The sequence below is a fragment of the Acinonyx jubatus genome, chromosome E3 (genome assembly GCF_027475565.1).
Source record: "Acinonyx jubatus isolate Ajub_Pintada_27869175 chromosome E3, VMU_Ajub_asm_v1.0, whole genome shotgun sequence".
Classification (NCBI taxonomy): domain Eukaryota; kingdom Metazoa; phylum Chordata; class Mammalia; order Carnivora; family Felidae; genus Acinonyx; species Acinonyx jubatus.
In genome coordinates, this window is record NC_069398.1 from 20874433 (window position 1) to 20895369 (window position 20937).

Sequence of the window (20937 nt, forward strand, 5' to 3'; positions counted from 1 at the left end):
TCAATACATTCTTGGCTCTCCACTTTCTAAGTGTACCAGGTCTCTCCTGTGTGTAAAAGTTGATGGGGCCCTTTTGTGATGAAGGACAGCACCCGAGACTCCCCCACACAGACCCTACGTGCCCTTAAAATGCAGTCTCAGATTACAATTGACAGTTTTTTTCTATGAAGAGCTAAATACTAAATATGTTAGGTTTGGGGAACAAGATGGTCTTTACCTCAACTACTCAACCCTGCCATTGAAGAGCAGCCATAGATAATGTGTAACAAATGGGCATGGCTGTATTCCAATAAAACTATGACATTGAAATTTCATATGATTTTCTTGTGTTAAGAAATATTCTTTTGAGTTTTTAAAAACCATTTAAATATGTAAAAACCATTCTTAGCTTGAAGGCTAGACAAAAACAGGCAGTGGGACTGAATTTGGCCTGTGGCCCATACATTGCTAACCCTTGCCTTAGCAACTTGGCAATTTGCCCTGATTCATGTCCCACCCTAGGAGAAGAACGGCTTAGTTGTGTTATCTGGAATCACTTACATAGTTTTTAGCTTTTGTCATTACATTTATTATGCTGCATATTAATCATATGTATTTGTTTTTCTCTCTTATTGGACTCTGAGCTTCTTGAGACGAGGGCCATGATCTAGTCAGTCATTTTTGCATCCTTGGTATCCACCACTTGACCTGACACATAGTGGGTATTCAGAAAATGTTTAATTTGAATTTTACGATCAATAAATAAAAAATGTCATTACTACTGAAACACTAGAGAAACACCTGACTGATAGGCAGTAGGCCTTCCCAAGTTCTTCCCTTTAGCGGTCCATAATAACTGCATGTGCTGCTAGTGGATCTTTGGACTCAGTGGTTACATAACAAAAACCTTTCCAGATTCTTTCATTTTAGAGTTCTCTATCACTTTCAGACAAGGGATGGTTGTACTTTAAGTTATTACTTTGATCATAATGACAAACAATGGCTTTCATGTTTCTTATGAACAGTGCTATAATCTGGATGAAAAAACAATAATAGCTATTGTTTATTGAGCATATACTACATTCCAGTCTCTTAGTGAACGCTAGTGTTTCTTTAGGCTTTTGATAACTTTCTGATTACCATCAATTTACCTCTTTTTCTGGGTTCTATACTCCTAAAACAAAACAAAGCAACAGCATTGTAATGCTTTTCCTCCATACTACCTACTGTAATGAGTGATAACACTGTCTACTCTGCCCTTCACATCTAATCTGAATTCACCTAGACTCCATCCCCTCTTCCCCATATCTAATTGGCCACTAAGTCTTATCAGTGTTTTTTTTAATCTGTCGAGTTTTCCTTCTACTTCTATCACTCGCTCTACTGAATTAATAATTTCTCAAGTTTTCCAATATATAGTTAAACATCTTTACTAGTTTTTCTGACCTTGATTACCCTGTCCCTCAATCTGCCTTACCCATAATTATCAGCATTGAATGCTTCTAGCAGTAACCTAGTCATGTCAGTCCCATGATTAAAACTCTATCATTCCCATCATTTTCAAGATAAAGTCAATTTCCCAGTCATGACATACAAGACCCTATGTGTGACTCCAGAGCTTAACACACACATGTTTCAGAACTCAGAAATATTTGGACCTCAGAAAGGTCATATAATGTACATAATATTATAAAATACCCTCTGCTTATTCTGTGTCAGCACTGTGTAATCATACACATTAATATTTCTTCATCAAAGAGTTTGGTTGTTTATGCCAACTAGAATAATGACTATAAATAGATTCCTATCAGTTCAGGTCATGTTTTGCTGCCAGATGAAGGCAAGAAACTGTTTACTTTTTAGAGTTTTTTAGATCTCAGAATTTGAGATAGGAGATTATGGCCCTGTAGATACCCAGTGGTCTGCTAGAGCTGACTTGCCCTGGCTGTCAAGAGCCCAGTTTGCACATCTCTTCTCGACTCTGCAGTTGGTGAGGCACGTTGGTAGTTTGAAATCAGCCATAGAAGGTATGGTATTTATGCCATGGACCTCAGTAAATGTAACAAATCATGGCTTTTCCCCTCCCTGGAGATCAGGTTGTTAAACATTACCAGCAAAGCATTGTATATATTCCTAATATATGTATAGTATATTTGTGTATTTTTACCATTGTGGCAAACCAACTTGCTCACACTATGCAGTAAGGAACAAAAGAGTAAAGTTTTCAGGGAAACACAGAATGTAAAAATTAAGAAGATCGATAAGAGAAACTGGGAAAAATTGGAGCTTTGGAACCAGAGCTTCAAATTCTAACTCCACTTTTTCCAGGCTGTATGACCCTGGATAAATCACTTATCTGGATTTCAGTTTACACATTTGAAAAATGGGGACTGATATCTTTCTCTTAAGGTTGTTTTAGGGATCTATAATTAGATATCACATGTAAAGCCTAACATAGAATGAATAGAAAATGTTATTCTTTGTTTACTATAAGCCTTATTTTTCTGGAGATGTTTATTTCTGCAGACATGACTCCCATTCTCTAACATCGCTAATGCCCCCACAGAAAATATCATGCAGTTTAGCACTTGTTATGTTTTCTGGTTAGTTCATCTTGTGTCAGTTGATCTCCTTATAAAAATGATCCTTGACTTTTCTTGAGCATGTCTGTCTAAACTAAATTTACGGGCGTTCCCCCCCCCCCCCCCCGTGAAAAGCTTTCAGTCATTCACTTAATAAACATTAATTGCGCATCTATTACATGTTAATGTGCTAGGTGCCAGTGATAGATTAACAAGACATAGACCCTCCTTATGTTTTGGTGGAATGATAGTTGGGCAAGGAAGCCAACTGTTTAAGTGCAGGGAAATTGGGAGGTTTTGTAATCATCTGGGTGAGATGTGATGGTGATAAGAACTGAGGTAGTGGCAGTAGGAATGAAGGAGAGATGTCTTACTCAAAGATAGAGACTGTAGAACTGGATAACTTGGGAGTGATCTTGCTTTCTTTCTCCCTGCCCCATCTGAGATCTCTGGCTTTGCCTTATGGATAGGTGGTGGTGCCATTTATCAATATAAGATGTACATAAAAGGGATCAGATCTTGAGCAGAAGATGATGGGTCCAGTTTTAGACCATCTTAGTTTTGAGGTGTGTGTGGGGTATATGGGCAGGGTGACCATATTTATCATTTACTTAAAATTACTTGAATTTATCATACAAACTTGAACATTTATGAGAGTGAGTAGGATGTGCCTTTAATATTGAAGCTGGGGCAATATTTATAAACTGGACCTGGCCTGGAAAACCCAAGGGTGTCAAGAAAAGACCATTAAATATCAAGCCATACAGGGAAAAAGCATAGAGTAGAAAGAGCAGTGGGTTACGTGGAATCTGAAGAAAAATTTAAGAGAGGGAGGAAATGTGATCATTGAAGCAGGAAGGGAACCTGGAGCCAGTGGTCTCACAGAATCCCAGGGAATAATCATTTTATTTTCTCTTGTCTGTTGTTTAGGAGTAGAGCCCCTTTGAAGGATTCATCATCAGATGCAGACCTCTCTGCAGTGAGAGGTCATGTACATGTTAAACATGTACCTGTTAAATAGGGGTTTTTACCTTTTATGAGAATACTAATTTGAGTGAGTTAATTATTATAAAACTCTCTTAAGCACTTTTGTTTTGCAGTCATTTGGCCAAAATCTGCTAATTCAGATCCAGTTTAAATCTAGGTGTTATTTTATATTTATTTTATTTATATTTATTTATTTTATCCTAAGAGTATGAGTTAGTCAAATATGTAAGTATAACCACTACAAGCACAAAGTAAATCTCTAGGTCAAGAGATGGAACACATTTTTTTCTGAAATACTGAAAATCATAAACAGCACTTCTTCCTGAAGTGCTTCCTGAAGAACAGTGTTCTTCAGGAAGTCAACAGAAAAATAGAACAGGGGTGCGCCTGGGTGGCTCGGTCAATTAAGCATCTGACTCTTTTTTTGTTTTTAATTTTTTTTTTTAACGTTTATTTATTTTTGAGACAGAGAGAGACAGAGCGTGAATGGGGGAGGGTCAGAGAGAGGGAGACACAGAATCTGAAACAGGCTCCAAGCTCTGAGCTGTCAGCACAGAGCCCGACGTGGGGCTCGAACTCACAGACCACGAAATCATGACCTGAGCTGAAGTCGGCCGCTTAACCGACTGAGCCACCCAGGCTCCCCTAAGCATCTGACTCTTGATTTCAGCTCAGGTCATGATCTCATGATTTCCTGAGTTCGAGCCCTGCGTCAGGCTCTGTGCTAACTGCAGGAGCCTGCTTGGGATTCTCCTTCTCTCCCTCTTTCTCTGCCCCTCCCTTGCGCTTGCTTGGCTCTCTTTCTCTCTCTCTCAAAATAAACTTTAAAAAAAGGAAAAAAGGAAAAATAGAACAAATGAATATTTTGCATTCTTAGTGGATTATGCTGGCTATTTGCCTCCTAATATTTTATTATGAAAAATTTCAAACATACAAAGAATTGAAAGAATTACACCTACTAACTATAATTAATATATTGCTGTATTTGCTTCATCACATATCTCTTTGTCCATCTGTTTATCCCTCTAGTCATTCATCAATCCATCTTATTTATTTATTTGTTTGTTTGTTTAATTTTGATGCCTTTCAAGTAAGTTGATTGGCTGTTTTCCTAAGAAAGCTTTATTTTTTCTGGATGTTGTAATTTGTACAGATGTTTTCAGCTGACCGTTTTTCCTGTTTCTAGAAATATGAAGTTGCCAATAATAACTGTCAAACTTAGAACATTAAAAAAAAAGCCTGGTAAATAGTGTCAAGCCCGATTAGTGTCTTCTTTCTCAATAGATTTATAACTGAGACACTTATAATTGTTAAAGTTATCAAAAAGAATTTCCATGGGTCTTTTAATATTATTTTTTGGTATTCTAAATAAATACTTATTCATACTGTATTGTTTTCAGAGTGGAGAGATCTACAGACCAAGTCATCAAGCCAGTCAATGTAGGAGCACTATCAAAATGGGTTGGGAAGATACCCCCAGATGTTTTACAAGACATGGCAGTGATTGCACCCATGCTTGCCAAACTTGGATATGACCCATATGCCAATCCACCTAACTATGGAAAACCTGATCCCAAAATTCTTGAAAACACTAGAAGGGTAAGTGAGAGTTTTTAAAATGAATTGAGAAAACTGAATATGGAATTTGGGTCCTGAGCATTTTTTTCTCCTTTTGCTTCTTATTTTTTGTGATCAGAAATTTACTTTAAGTTTGAGAAATTCTATTTGTAGAATGCTTTATCATGAGAACTCTTCCTGCATTTGAAGGGTAACTGTGGCTCTTCCCAGGAAGTATGGGGACAGTTCTTTAATCTTTTTTGTGCAGTTTCTAGGAATGGTGCTGATTGTTGGGGAGATTTATTCTCATAGCCGATTACCACAGATTTGCTGGAAATACCAGAATTATTAGTGCCTCACTTCTAGGATTTTTTTTCCCTTTGAACCTAATAGCTTACTTTACTTTTAAACCTTTGTTTAAATGAGGCATGATTTCTTGATACTTGAAAACTGAACACTGGCTACATCAGAAGAATTGTTACAGAGGTGTAATAAGCAACCTTGCAATTGAAAGTTGTATTAAAGTGTAATTACAGCTTTTTCTCTTAATAAATTATGCTAACATCTTTATAAAATATTGTTTCAGACAAGCTGCAAACTCAGCTAATCTGAATATATACATTTCCGAGTGTAATTTATTTCAAATCAGACCTTGATGTATTCTTTTTTTATTGTGGTAAAATACACATAACGTTAAATTTATCATTTTGACAATTTATAGGTGTATAGTTCGGCGGTATTAACTATACCCACGTTGCTTGTGTACTTGCCGCCACCACCCAGATGAAAAATGTTCTGGAAGTTCATCTTCCCAAACTGAAACGACATGGTCATTACTCATTCCCTCTCCTTCCAGCCCCTGGCAACCACAATTCTACCCTCTGACTCTACATGCATTCTTGTCTGAGACTGCAGTTTCAACAACACAGCTATGTTAGTGTAAGTTCACTGATAGGCTGTTTGATTTCAAGGTGAAAATTCCTTGCTTTTCTCAAGTATTCTCTTGCTTGTGTCAGTGTCCTTCTCTCTCTACAATCTTAAATCATCTCTTTATTCTGTCCTTCTTTTGATACCTTTAATTGACAAACACACTTACATTTCATGAGGTTAATTTCCATGCAGATTTTTTTCTCTTAAGTATTATATACTTTCATTTTCCTTTTTTAGTTTGTAGTAGCTATCTAGGAAGAGCTATCTGTCTTCTTATAAACCATCATGTATACAGGCAGATCTTTTTACATAATCTTTATCCTTTCTTATGATTTCATATCTACAAACATTTTATTATAAAAATGTAAACTTATACAACTTATAAAATTAAAAAGATAAGAGAATAAAATTCGCCTCTGTTACCAACCATACACATACCATTCTTATTTCGATGGTTTTCCCTTCCTTCCTGCTTATTGTAAAATGTAAGATAGCATTGTTTTATAATCTTACTTTTGCGCGCGCGCACACACACACACACACACACACACACACACACACACGATTTTGTAGCCAGCCCTTTCCTCCTAATGTTCGTTAGCATGTTGCTTTTTAAACATAATTTTTCATGGTTACATAATATATTACCAGATGAGCTACCTCAAATCCTTTCTGAAGCACAGTAGTACGTCAGTAAATGAATGAATAAATAAAATATATTTCCCTAGTATATGTCCTATAATTCATTTCACCATTTTCCTTTTGCTGCTTACAATTTTGTTTGACATATTATAGTGAACATCTTTGCACAAAATACATTTTTTGGTACAAATTACATTTTTGTCTCTTTTTGTTTTGTTTTTTATTTTTTTAGAGAGACAAAGAAAATGCAAGTCAGGGAGACGGTTAGAGGCAGAAAGAGAGAGAATCCCAAGCAAGCTCTATGCTCAGCATGGAGCCCAGCCCGATGCAGGGCTTGATCCCACAACCCTGGGATCATGACCTGAGCAGAAATTAAGGGTCGGACACTCAAATGAGTGAGCCACTCAGGCACCCCTAGTGTCTTTTTCTAACGTAGACTAAAAAAAGTAGAATTAAACCAGGTCCAAGTATCTGAAATTTTTTAAGTTGCTTGATATATGTTGATAATTTCTTTTTAATCTTTTGGACTATCCATATAATATAGGTAATTTTATTTTTGATTTTTGCTGATTTTAATAGGTTTCATTGATTAATGTAGTTGAACATTTTCCAGTTATTACCTACATGTCCACATTCTTTTATGAACCATCTCTGAAGTTTTAAAAAAGTTTACATTCTGCTAAAGATGAAGTACACATCAATCTAACATCCATTACCATAGTCCTTGGTAATCTCTTGACAATTGGTAATTCATAGCTTTCTCTTTTGTATGATATCAGAATGTTTTTTATAAACCAGAAATATGTACAAATGATATTTAGAGGTTTTCCAGGCAATAGACACTATAGTTTTCCTACATGCAAGTTGACTGGCTACATTATTCTTGGTCTGCTTGAAGGTTGGGAAGAATGCTGTGGTTTGAATCCATGTGACTAGAGAATTTGTTTCATACACATCTGTGGCTTTTTAAAGGGTTTCTGAATTCACACTGGATAAAAACCTTCCTCCCCCATCTCTATTTCTAAAGTGACAAATAATTTTGAGCCAAAAAAAGATAAAGTGTGAACTATAATTGCATTTTTGAGCACTTCATGATAATGCATACAAGCTGGAATTCCTGTTTTGTGGGGTTGGTTTTCGTAGCCCTTCTTGTAATCCAAATCCTATGTTTTTTCAAAGCTTTTTTGCCTGTAAAAATTCAGATGCTATTGTATGCAGCATTGATGATCATGAAGTTTCCTAAAGTCATGCTTAGAAAGTGATCTTTGATTGTCAGATGTGATGTGAGAATGGCTCCAGAAAAAGAAGATGGCTCAGGAGATTGTTCCCTTTATTTATGGGATGGGAGTGGGAAGAAATTCACATTTTGACCAGGAATATAGAATCCAAAGCTCCAGGACTAAACGTGCTGGTTTTCATACAGTTCTGGGTAGTCTGGAAGTATTGGTCTCTGAGTCAGCATATTTTGGGGACATATTGCCCAATTTTGAATAGAAAATCATGTGCTTGGTGGTTGCTGTGACTCAGAGGGTAAATTGGAAATTAAATACTAACATATTCCATACTCTTTCCCATCATAGTCTCTAATCCCAAAATTGTGGCACATTGAAGTAAATAGTGCCCTCTATCTTTTTAGATTTATAAACCTAATTGAGAACATGATGAAATGTATGGATTCCTATCTTAGAAATACCGACACATAGATACACAGAATTTTACCCACAATTTCAGTGAATTCATAGATGTCCCTGAAGCCCATCAGATTAAGGAATTCTGTTTTGTGGCCTCCTTAATCAAACTCATCCACTCATGTGGCTTTTTTTTTTTTTTAATGTTTATTTATTTTTGAGAGAGAGAGAAACATAGTACAAGCGGGGAAGGAGCAGAGAGAGAAGGAGAGACAGAATCTGAAGCAGGCTCCAGGCTCCGAGCTCTTAGCACAGAACCCAATGCCGAGCTGAAACTCACAAACCGTGAGATCATGACCTGAGCTGAAGTTGGACACTTAACTGACTGAGCCACCCAGGCGCCCCTTATATGGCTTTGATTACAGCCTATTTGCTGATGATCATAAATTTGGTATCTCCTAGTGGTTTTCTTTCCTAAGCTCTGAGCTCCATATTTCCATCTGCCATTTGAATCCTTCCACCTACGTGCTCACAGAGACCTGAAACTCGGTGACCAAAATTGAACTTATTTACCAAACGCATTCCTTGGTAGGAAGAAGCTCGATGGAGTTGTTCATTAAACTGAGTAGGAATCTAAAGTAGGGGTGAGATAGGATATGATCATCTATACTTGAAGCATCTATGAGTCACTGAGCAGGTAGGAGGAACAGAGTCCTCAGGGCACATGAGTCAAGCCAGAAAACAGTTTAAAGACCTTGTTACTAAACCTGAAGAGAGAGCTGAAAAGCAGATCAAAGTATAAATGGAATATGCGTTGGAAACCTGGATAGACAGTACTAATGCAGAGCAAATAGTCAAATGGAAAAGCAGATATCAGGGTGTAGAACCCACAGTTGCAAGCAAGAAGGAACTCGATATAAGGCATAGGAACTGTTAGTAGAAGTGTTAGACATTTTTGCTTGCCCGTTCCATCTTTACCTGTAGTAGGAACTATCTCTTAAAAAATAAACTAAAAATTCCTGATAGTAATTTTTCCAGACTTCCTTAGAGGTGGGATAAGGATGTGGCCAATTTTTACTTAGGCAAAGCTATGTAAGGAGATGTCTTTTAGAGTTTTCTGGGAGACATTGAATTTTCTGGAAAAAAAAATAAAGAATTCTGTGAAAAGAGCTCATCCTTCCCCTCCTGCTTTTTGAACACTGCTATGGAAGAACATTATGCATGGCTGTGCTGCAGCCGTCTTGAGGTTGTAAGAGAAGGTATCACTGATACCCTGAAGATGATAAAAGGAAGACAAGGAAAGGGCCTGAGACCCTTGATTTCTGAGCTACTGAGCACAGCTCAGGACTGACCATTCACTTCACCTCTGGACTTCTTAGATGTTTGAGCTACTTTTAACCAGTTATTCTGTTATTATAGCGTTAAGCAGTAACTAGCAGTTAATGCTAGTGGACTCCTACTCTTCAGTGTGTAGCAGGAATAAAGCCCACCCAGTGAGGCAAGCAGAGTGAGTCCAAGAGAGTCTGGCATTATTTGAAGTCCTGGTTCTGGCTGTCTGTGAATATCATCTTCGACTCTGCTCTTGCCACAGTTATGTGAGACATCGTAATTCACATCCAGGAAAAATTCCCCCTTGGACTCCTTTCCTTTACTTGGGCTTCTGGGCCATAGTAGGAATATTCCAACTAATACTATTCTTGGTGAATTTGGAAGATGATAAATCTTTAGCTATTCCTCATTTCCTTGATTTTTTGTACTCAAATTTTAGCTGTTTTAGTTAAAAGAATACTTACTCTCTTAAAATTTTCATAGACCTTCAAAGCAACAACTGTAGAATTAAGTTCAGTTCCTTAATTTGGCTTCCCTCCCTGCCCAAGAGTTTTGCCTTGACTTTGAAAATAGGTAGAATTGTTTCCTTAGGGCATTTTATGAAGAATATATGAGGAAGTTCAGAGTTGTACATTTTACCATCTCTCAGAATACTTCAGTCAGCGTTTAGATGTATCATTTTAAGGCTTCAATTATTAAACAGGTAATAAGTAAATAAGTGCTCTAGGCATAACACCTAGTTGCTTCCGAAGAAGCAAAGATTGGGTTTGTATACAGGAAGAAGATGTAGGTATTTAGAAAAGACATGATGTAGAAATAATAAGATCATGATAAGATGACAGAAAACTTTCCATTGTGTTTTAAAGGCATAAGAACTGGGAGCACCTGGGTGGCTCAGTCGGTTAAGCATCCAACTTTGCCTCAGGTCATGGTCTCACGGTTTGTGAGTTTGAGCCCCTTGTCAGGCTCTGTGCTGACAGCTCGGAGCCTGGAGCCTGCTTTGCATCTGTGTGTCCCTCTCTGCGCCTCCCCTGCTTGCACGTTCTCTCTCTCTCAAAAATAAATAATAAACATTAAAAATTTTTAATAAAATAAAGGCATAAAAACTGGTCTTAGAAACCCAGGAATTTGTCCACTGGGTCAGTCTAAAATCTGAGACTACCCCAAGGGAGTAGCCACAGCAAGACTGTGCTCTTTGTGACTCATCATTCAAAGTCAAATCTTGTCTCATTCTCTGTCACCATTTTGGCACAGTCATTCATAAGTGTATACCAATAATTTGTTTTCTGCCAGAAATCCTCTTGGGGGTAATGAGTTTCATGCATCCATATTTGCTTTTTTGCTGTATAAAATGAGTCATCTTCCTTGTTTTTTACTTACCTAGATCAAATGTCAAAGGAGCCCCTTTGTTGTGTGTACAAGCCTCGTGTTCCTTACTTGTGTCATTTCTGATTTAATACATTTAAACCATCTTTAACAGCAGTTGTTTTCAGGTGTGACCCTATCTGAAGGCCTGTGAGGAATCCAGTCTCTTAAACAAAAGAAGCAGGTTCTATCGTTCCTCTCATTTTTCTCTTTCTGCCTTCGTTAGTAAGACCACCTTTTGAGAAAGAGAACATTTGCAGCCAAGAGGTTTGGTTGGGTAGCTATTTACAGTTTCCCTTGGAATTTTATAGAAAGAAACCAATTCTCTTTATGTCAATTAATACATATTGTAAACAGGCAGAAATGATTGTACTAAACAATAATATCTAACTCTTAGACGATCCACATCTATGATGGGAATATAATAAACCAGAATAATTAGAAGTCATTTTTTTACCCTGTGCTCCTCATCAGGGGAAAATATGGGAAAAGACACTTCTAGGCTAACTTGGTATCAGATTTCCAGTGCCTGAAACAGCTTTTTCCAATTACCATTTTTCAAAATGTTTATTTATTTTGAGAGAGAGAGAGAAAGCACACAGGGGAGGGGTGGAGAGAGAGAATCCCAAGCAGGCTCTGTGCTGTGAGCACAGAACCCTTCATGGGGCTTGATCTCATGAACCGTAAAATCATGACCCGAGCTGAAATCAAGAGTCAGATGCTTACCAACTGAGCCACCCAGGTGCCTCCTGGCCTTTTTTTTTAGTTTATTTATTTATTTATTTATTTTGAGAGAGAGAGCACACGAGCACACACATGAGTGGGGGAAGGGCAGAGAGAGAATCCCAAGCAGGCTCTGCTCTGTCAGCACAGATCCTGACACAAGGCTCAGACCCACTGACTGTGAGATCATGACCTGAGCCAAAATCAAGAGTCAGTCACTCAACCAACTGAGCCACCCAGGCACCCCTCCAATCATTTAAAATTCCATAAAGAAGGGCACCTCGGTGGCTCAGTCAATTGTGTCCAACTCTCGGTTTCAGCTCAGATGATTGTCTTACAGTTCGAGAGTTTTGCCCCACATTGGGCTCTGCACTGATGCCATGGAGCCTGCCTGGGATTCTCTCTCTCTGCCCCTACCCCTCAAAAATAAATGAATAAAAATGTTTAAAATTTTTAAATAAAAATTCCTTAACAATTTAATAAAGAGGAACAAAGATATGAAAGAGCTTTATGCTAAAGAATGGGGAAATTTTCCAATAATTTTATCATTGATTACATTGAGGACCACATTTATGTCACTTCCTTTTTTTGTTGTTGTTGGTTTTTTTTAATGTTTATTTTTGAGAGAGCATGTGTGAAGCGGAGGGCAGAGAGAGAGGAAGATGGAGGGTTCTAAGCAGGCTCCCCACAGTCATTGCAGAGCCTGATGCGGGGCTGGAACTCATGAACTGTGAGATCATGACCTGAGCTGAAGTCGGACACTTAACTGACTAAGCCACCCAAGCACCCCTCATGTCACTTCCTTAATCCCAGCTTTACCAATGGCCACAAAGAAGGCAGACCAAGGATTGGACTCACCTTTACTATCCATTTCTAACTCCAGATTGAAAGGGCTGCCCAGACTAGAAAATGAAGAAGTTAGAGTTGTTAGCTGGTCTGCAAAACATCCTAACCCTGGTATCTCTCCCCTCTTTCTATAGTCACTCTGTCTTTCTGTATCCATTCTCAAGTCACAGCTCCAGGTAAACAACATATCTGGAGTATAAGGAGCATGTGATAAAGGGCAGAACTGATGCTACAAAAAAAAAAAAAAAGTAAAATTAATGACATAGAGACCACACTTGGGGTGCTCTTCTAGAATGAACATTGAAAGGACAGAGATGGAAATGATAGGTAGAAAAAAGTACGCATATGAAAGACAGAAAATTGAAAATTAACCAGTGAATAGGAAAAATCAGAAGAAATGGAACAGAAGCATCAATCAAATTTGTCATTGTAAAGAAAGTTTCTAAGGCTGAAAATGACCTGAAGAATAAAAGGGCTTACCATTTTCTAAAGAACATGAAAAAAACATGTCAGTACCATATTTGGTGGTATTTCTAAAATTTCAAATATCCTGGGGCGGGGGGGTGGGAAACCTACATATAATGAGACAGAAAATAATAGGTTACCTACAAAAAAATAAAAACTATGCTGATGGCAGAATTCTCTTTTGCAGTACTGGATGTTAGAAATAATGGAGCAGTGGTTTTTAACGTGCACATACTCTATGGTGTCTTTGAACTCCCTAAAATAATATGCAAACTTATGTATGTCGATGCAAATTGATTTTCCTGGAAATAGAATCAATATCTTTCATCATATTTTCAAGTGTAACAAAGAGTGTTAATGGAGCAATATCCATAGCACTTTTTCCTTTGAAATAATTTAAAACAGAGAGAAAAGTCGCAAGAGCAATACAGAGAACTCCTGTATATCCTTTCTCAGATTTAGTCATTTTGTATCTTTTGGCCATAATTCTGTCCTTCACCAACCTCCCCCTACTATTACTACTTCTCCTCCTCCTCTCTTTCGCTCTCTGTATATGTATAAAATATATTTACTAGGTTTACTTCTGTTTTCTCATTTTACAATAACACACATATACACACTACATTGTATTATGTTATTTATTCATTTATAACTTGACGATATATCGTATACACCATGCCCCTTTGCTTTTAATATTTCTTAAGAGTGAGGATATTTTCTTACATAACTTTGGTACAGTTCTCAAATTCAGAAACCTTCACACTGACATAATGCTTTTATCTGATTTATGGTCTGTATTTCAGTGTTGTCAATTGTCCCAGTAATGTATTTTCTAGTTTTTCCCCCTACCAGTATAGGTTTTGGTCTAAGGTAACATATTGTGTTTAGTTCCGTGTTGTTGTTTCAGTTCCCTTTAATATGTAACATTTCCTCATATGTTCTGTCTTTCATGACATTGACATTTTTGAAGAATTGAGGCAAGTTATTTTATACAGTGTTCCTAACTGTGGGTTTGTCTGATGTTTTCTCATGGTTAAATCAGACTGTACATTCCCAGCAGGATACTGGATACATGGTTTTGTTTCATTCTTAAGGAATCATATCTGGAGGCATATGATGTTCGTCTGTTCCTCCTTGGTGATGTTAATTTTTCTGTTTGTGAAGGTGTTTTTTCCAGTGTTTCCACTCTACATTTATTTTCTCCCTTTCAATTAAAGCAACTTTACACTTTAAGACTGTGTGAATATCTTGCTTTTCATTAGACTTTTCAACCTAGATTTAGCAACCACTGATGATTTTTGCCCACAGCAGTCTTTATTATGATAATCACAACATGCTGATCTTTCCAACCCTGTTACACTCTCCGTAATTCTGCACCTACTTGTATTTGTTATGATAGTGACAGGAAACAGATGGCACACTTTAAAGAGTTTAGCCAACAAGATTTTATTGAAGGGTTGCTTTACTGAAATGTGGCCATGGTTAAGAGTCAACAAGGAATGAGAAAGGGCCAATAACTAGAAAGAAAGAGAAGCCATTACCACCCGTAGGCCTGCAGAGAGGCCTTGCCACTTGCCACTGTGGTGAAAACCTGGAGGAACTGCACTTGGGTGCCATAGCTCCTGAGGAAAGCAGCCACTGACAGCACAGAGAGTCAAGATAGAGGTTTTGTCCACCATGACGGGTTTGTCCATTTCTGAAAGAGAGGAAGGACAGAGAGAGAAACAGAATCCGAAGCAGGCTCCAGGCTCTGAGCTGTCAGCATAGAGCCCAATGTGGGGCTCAAACCCACAAACCGTGAGATCATGACCTAAGCTGAAGTCAGATGCTCAACCAACTGAGCCACCCAGGCACTCCAGGTTTGTCCATTTCTTCATGAAATTGTCAAAGTTTGCTTTATTTTGAGGCTACTTTATTGGGAGCTTACAAGTTTACAGTCATTACCATTTCCTGGCAAATTGAGCACTTTATCATAATCTAAAGATTCACTAAAAATGCTTTTTGTCTTACAATAGAGTTGCCAGATAAAATACAGAATGCCCAATTAAGTTTTTATTTCAGATAAACAACAAATAAATTTTAGTGTATGTCCTAAGTAATGTTAAAAACTATTCATCATTTATCTGAAATACAAATTTAACTTACATAGTCCTCGGTTTTGTTTATTTTCACTAAATTTGGCAACCCTATCTTTAAAAGACTTTTTTTTTTTTTTTTTTTTTTAGTACTTATATACTACCCTGACTTTGGTTGTAATTTCCCTTGTATGTCTTTTTCTATTTTGTAAATTTCAACATTTCTAAGTCTTTATGTTTGAATGGTTTTTAGCCTGTAGCTAGAATTGTATTTAATCTGGCAAATATCCTTTTTCTAGCAAGTTTTCTACATTTATTAGGATTACTTTATTATTATTATTATTATTATTATTATTATTATTATTATGTTTATGTTTATTTCTTTTTGAGAGAGAGAGAGCACGAGCAGGGGAAGGACAGAAAGAAGGAGACAGAGAATCCAAAGCAGGCTCCACACTGGCAGCACAAAGCCCAACGTGGGGCTTGAACCCATAAACCATGAGATCATGACCTGAGCCAAAGTCAGATACTCAACTAACTGAGCCACCCAGGAGCCCCTGTCCTTACTTTTTAAAACTCTATTTTCAAGTATTTTCTTATTTTCCCCACTTCTTTTGTGTTCTAGCTATCTCTTTTTTTGCTTGATTTTTAAAATTCCATCTTCCCCTCCTGCTGTTTTAGAAGTTAGACATATATTCTTTTGTTAGTCTTAAATTACTACTGTCCAAGCTCTACCTGATAAAATGTAAAGCTGTTTGATATTTTAAATCTCCACATAAACATTTACCCTTAGATAACCACCCTTTTAATGCTTTTGCTGTTACTATTGACTATTTCAGTTCTTTTTTCTAACCCCACATGTTAGAATCATTATGATTATCTGTAGACAATATTTATTTATGTTTATGTACATGTTTACCACTTGCCTTTTTCTTGAGTACTTGCATCTGAGATCTTTATCAGGTGGGTGTCCCTATGTATATATAGGGAGATACATGTACATACACACAACTGTACTATTTTACTACAATATATCTAACAGTGGCTTTTTTCTTTTATTTATTTGGCTCTGTGTACCTATTTTAGGCAAATTCCTATATTTCAATACTTCTGTAAAATTCTCAGCCATTTTTCCTTGAAAGTTGTGCTTCTTCCATTTTCTCCAGTTTGTCATTGGACTCCACGGTTAGTTGAATATTAAAATGTTTCATTCTGCCCTCTAAATATTTTAACATCTCTTTCATGTTTTCTGTCTTGTCTGTCTGCTATGTTCTGGGTAATTTCTTTGGATTCATTTTCTAATTCTCTCTTGGCTCTTTTTAATCTGCCTGCTATATTAAAATATTCTCTTGTTCCTTGCTTATTTTTTGAATATGTGTATTTTATGACATTTTAAAGAAGTGTTTATTTATTTATTTTTGAGAGAGAGAGCATGCAAACAGGGGAGGCGCAGAGAGAGGAGGAGACAGAGAACTCTAAGCAGGCTCTGTGCTGTCAGCACAGAACCTGATGCAGGGGTCAAACCCACAAACCATAAGATCATGACCTGAGCCAAAATCAAGAGTTGGATACTTAATCAATTTAGCCACCCAGGTGCCCTTATGGTAATTTTTAAAACATCAGAGTGATCTTGGGTGTTTAACTACTGCGAAATTCCTAGATTTCTTTTTTTTAATCAATGATTTATGTTCACTTTCTTAGAGACATAGATACCATCCCCAAATTTTCCTATATTCTTTTGTTTTTGTTGAATCAGAGTAGTTGAATTTGATAGAAGTTCAATGTTGCTTTGTTCAAACATTCATTTTGGGGACTTGAACTCTTGGATAAACATCAGTGGCCTTCATGTGAACCTTCATGTATTTTTCACCTAATATATTTTGCATTTTAACAAATGACACTTTCTCATAAATAATAAATTGATAGACAAGAGTGTACAAAGGCTTCATCTTGTAGCAAAAATCTATTGATCATGTTTCATAATTGAATGAAGGTTGTGCAGGCTATTGCCAGTTTGTTTCTGCTAGCTGTTTGTTTGTTTGTTTAATATAGTTTATTGTCAAACTGGCTCACATACAGTGTGTAAAGTGTGCTCTTGGTTTTGGGGATAGATTCCCATGGTTCATTGCTTACATACAATACCCAGTGCTCATCCCAACAAGTGCCCTCCTCAATGCCTATCACCCATTTTCCCCCCATCAGCCCTCAGTTTGTTCTGTGTATTTAAGAGTCTCTTACGGTTTGCCTCCCTCCCTCTCTGTTTGTAACTATTTTTTTCCCCTTCCCTTCCCCTATGGGTTTCTGTTAAGTTTCTCAAGATCCACATATGAGTGAAAACATATGATATCTGTCTTTCTCTGACTGACTTATTTCACTCACCATAACACTCTCCAGTTCCATCCACGTTGCTGCAAATGGCAGGATTTCATTCTTTTTCATTGCCAAGTAGTATTCCATTGTATATATAAACCACATCTTATTTATCCATTCATCAGTTGATGGACATTTAGGCTCTTTCCATAATTTGGCTATTGTTGAAAGCATTGCTGTAAACATTGGGGTACATGTGCCCCTGTGAATCAGCACTCCTCTGTCCTTTGGATTAATTCCTAGTCGTGCTATTGCTAGGTCATAGTGTTCTATTTTTAATTTTTTGAGGAACCTCCACACTGTTTTCCGGAGTGGTTGTACCAGTTTGCATTCCCACCAACGGTGCAGGAGGGTTCCTGTTTCTCCACATCCTCGCCAGCATCTGTAGTTTCCTGAGTTGTTCATTTTAGCCACTTTGACTGGTGTGAGGTGGTATCTCAATGTGGTTTTGATTTGTATTTCCCTGATGAGGAGTGATGTTGAGCATCTTTTCATGTGTCTGTTGGCCATCTGGATGTCTTCTTTGGAAAAATGTCTATTCATGTCTTTTTCCCATCTCTTCACTGGATTGTTTTTCAGGTGCTGAGTTTGGTAAGTTCTTTACAGATTTTGGATACTAGCCCTTTATCCGATATGTCATTTGCAGATATCTTTTAACATTCTGTTGGTTGTCTTTTAGTTTTGTTGGTTGTTTCCTTTGCAGTGCAGAAGCTTTTTATCTTGATGAGGTCCCAATAGCTCATTTTTGCTATTAATTCCCTTACCTTTGGAGATGTGTTGAGCAAGAAATTGCTGTGGGTGAGGTCAAAGAGGTTGTTGCCTGCCTTCTTCTCTAGGGTTTTGATGGTTTCCTATTTCACATCTAGGTCTTTCATCCATTTTGGGTTTATTTTTGTGTATGGTGTAAGAAAGTGGTCTAGTTCTATTCTTCTGCATGTTGCTGTCTAGTTCTCCGAGCACCATTTACTAAAGAGACTGTCTTTTTTCCATTGGTCACTCTTTCCTACTTTGTCAAAGATTTGTTGGCCATACATTTGTGGGTCCAATTCTGGACCATTGGTCTATGTGTCTGTTTTTGTGCCAATACCATACTGTCTTGATGATTACAGCTTTGTAGTAGAGGCTAAAGTCTGGGATTGTGACGCCTCCTGCTTTGGTTTTCTTCTTCAATATTACTTTGAGTGTTTGGGGTATTTTGTGGTTCCATACAAATTTTAGGATTCTTTGTTCTAGCTTTGAGAAGAATGCTGGTGCAATTTTGATTGGGATTGCATTGAATGTGTAGATTGCTTTGGGTACTATAGATATTTTAACAATATTTATTCTTCCAATCCATGAGCATGGGATGTTTTCCATTTCTTTGTATCTTCTTCAATTTCCTTCATAAGTTTTCTATAGTTTTGAGCATACAGATCTTTTACATCTTTGCTTAGGTTTATTCCTAGGTATTTTGTGGTCCTTGGTACAACTATAAATGGGATCATGTTTTAACCCAGAGATGCTTCTTTTCCTTTTCAAGGAGACAGTAAGTGTACCCCCAACAGCCTCCTTCCTGCCCCTCCAAATCATTCCCTCCTCCTTTCTAACCATAACTTCTGTCCTGAATTTATAATGGATTTGATTTTGCTTGTTTTTAAGTTTCATATAAACGGAATCATACAATACATATTGAGGAAAGAAAAATCAGTCTGTGACAAACAGGAACTGATAACACACAGCATCTAGGCAACAGTTTATTAAAAGCTGGCTTTGTGCTCACCACTAGGACATGCTGGTCTCCTATTTGATATAAATGATCTCACAAAATACCAACATTGGACAGTATTACTTTTTAACCATAATGAACTGAGAAAAGACAAGACCCCTTGATACTTTTGTCTAAGCATGGAGAAAATTACAGTTACTTTGCAAACCACAGAATATCAAATATCCACCTCTTGTCTAATATGAGTGACTACTGCTTTCTTACCAATAATCGCTTTAGTCTTGCTTCTTGTCTGCCTTCCTCTAGGTACGATAAAGTCATAGAATCATCCCTTCTTGTTGGCAGCACCCAATCCAGAGCAAACTCCTTAATCATGTATGGTTTCCAGTGCTCTTTTACTGAGACACCCCACATTTCCCCATGATGTGGGTTTGTCCTTGCTTGAAATGAGTAATAAACTCCGCATGTTCAACTACAGCTATATTTCTGGTAGTCTTTTGCTTGAGGGCACTGACAGTATTCATTTTTGTCTGGTTTCTTTCATGTAATATTTATGGGATTCATGTTGGATTTCACAGTGGTTCATTTTTGTTATTTGATGTTATACTTTGATTATATAACTATTTGGACATTTTGGTTGTTTGTAGTTTTAGGAATGTTTTAATATTGATATAAAATATCCTTCTGAATTTCTTTAGGTAAAAATGAATATACATTTTTGTTGAGAATATTCCTGAGAGTTATGTTAGGAGTTGCCAAGACTACTCACAGTAATCCATAATTCTTATACTCACAGTTACAGTTGGTTACAGAAAAAGGATACAAAGTACAATCAGCAAGGGGAAAAGGCACTTAGGATTGAACTCTGGAGGAAACCAGGTGCTATCTTCAAATGTCCCCTCTAATGGAGTGACATAGGATATGCTTCATTCACCTAGCAACATATGTGACAGCACATACGGATTGTTGCCAACCAGGGGGCTCACTTGAGCTTTTGTATTCAGGATTTTTACTGGGGATTGGTCACAGGCATGTAGTGCCTGCATGACTAGCTTCAGTTTCTCATGCTCCAGACCCCGCAGAGAAAAAGCAGGTGTTCACCATAAATAAATTATTAACATAAACTATCTGCTTATACTGGTACAGCCTGGTCCAATTGTGCACAAACATTATAGACAGAACACTCAGAACTCAGATCCAAGAGCCAACCAATAGCCAGTCCTGAAAACAGACCTTTCATTGGAGTATGCACCATGTGAGCAACCTGGGCCTGCTGAGTTAATCTTTTCCTTCACAGAGTAAAAGTGATGGGTCAAAGGGTATTTGTATGTTTAAATTTAGGAGATAATGCCAAAGAGTTTTCCAAAGTGATTATACCAGTTTATTGTCTCACCAATGGATGTATGAGAATTTCCCTTGTTGCACATTGCCAGTTGTGGGGAATAAACTTAGGAATTCCCTGAGCCTGCACCGATGGGCTAACAAGGCATAAAGAATTACAGAGCCATAGGATGCTTACACCCAAGCTTGGGTAAACACGATTAGGCCCCCAGAATAGAGTGTGGGGGGGGGGCAAAGGCCCCCCAGAATAAAGTAAGGGGGGGAAAGTCCCCCAGAATAGAAAGGAGGGGCAAAGGCACCCAATACAAATACCTCATATGAGGTAAGCAAGATTCAGAGTGTTCAGGGTGAAAGCATCCCCCCAATTTAGTACTATAGCAGAAAGCTGCTTTCAGAGGAAGGAAGGACCAAAT

The 20937-nt window shown here is 37.5% G+C and overlaps 1 protein-coding gene across 3 annotated transcripts in view; it reads left to right on the forward strand.

Moving 5' to 3' along the window:
• Positions 1–20937, forward strand: part of TPST1 (tyrosylprotein sulfotransferase 1) — a 163796-nt gene that overhangs the window by 99431 nt on the left and 43428 nt on the right. For 2 of the 3 annotated variants that reach the window (XM_027041842.2, XM_027041843.2), the window contains one exon: positions 4949–5147. The exons of the other annotated variant lie outside the window; for it this stretch is intronic. In XM_027041842.2, the coding sequence (XP_026897643.1) occupies positions 4949–5147 (199 nt within the window). The remainder of the gene's footprint in view (positions 1–4948; positions 5148–20937) is intronic. 3 annotated transcript variants of the gene reach the window in all.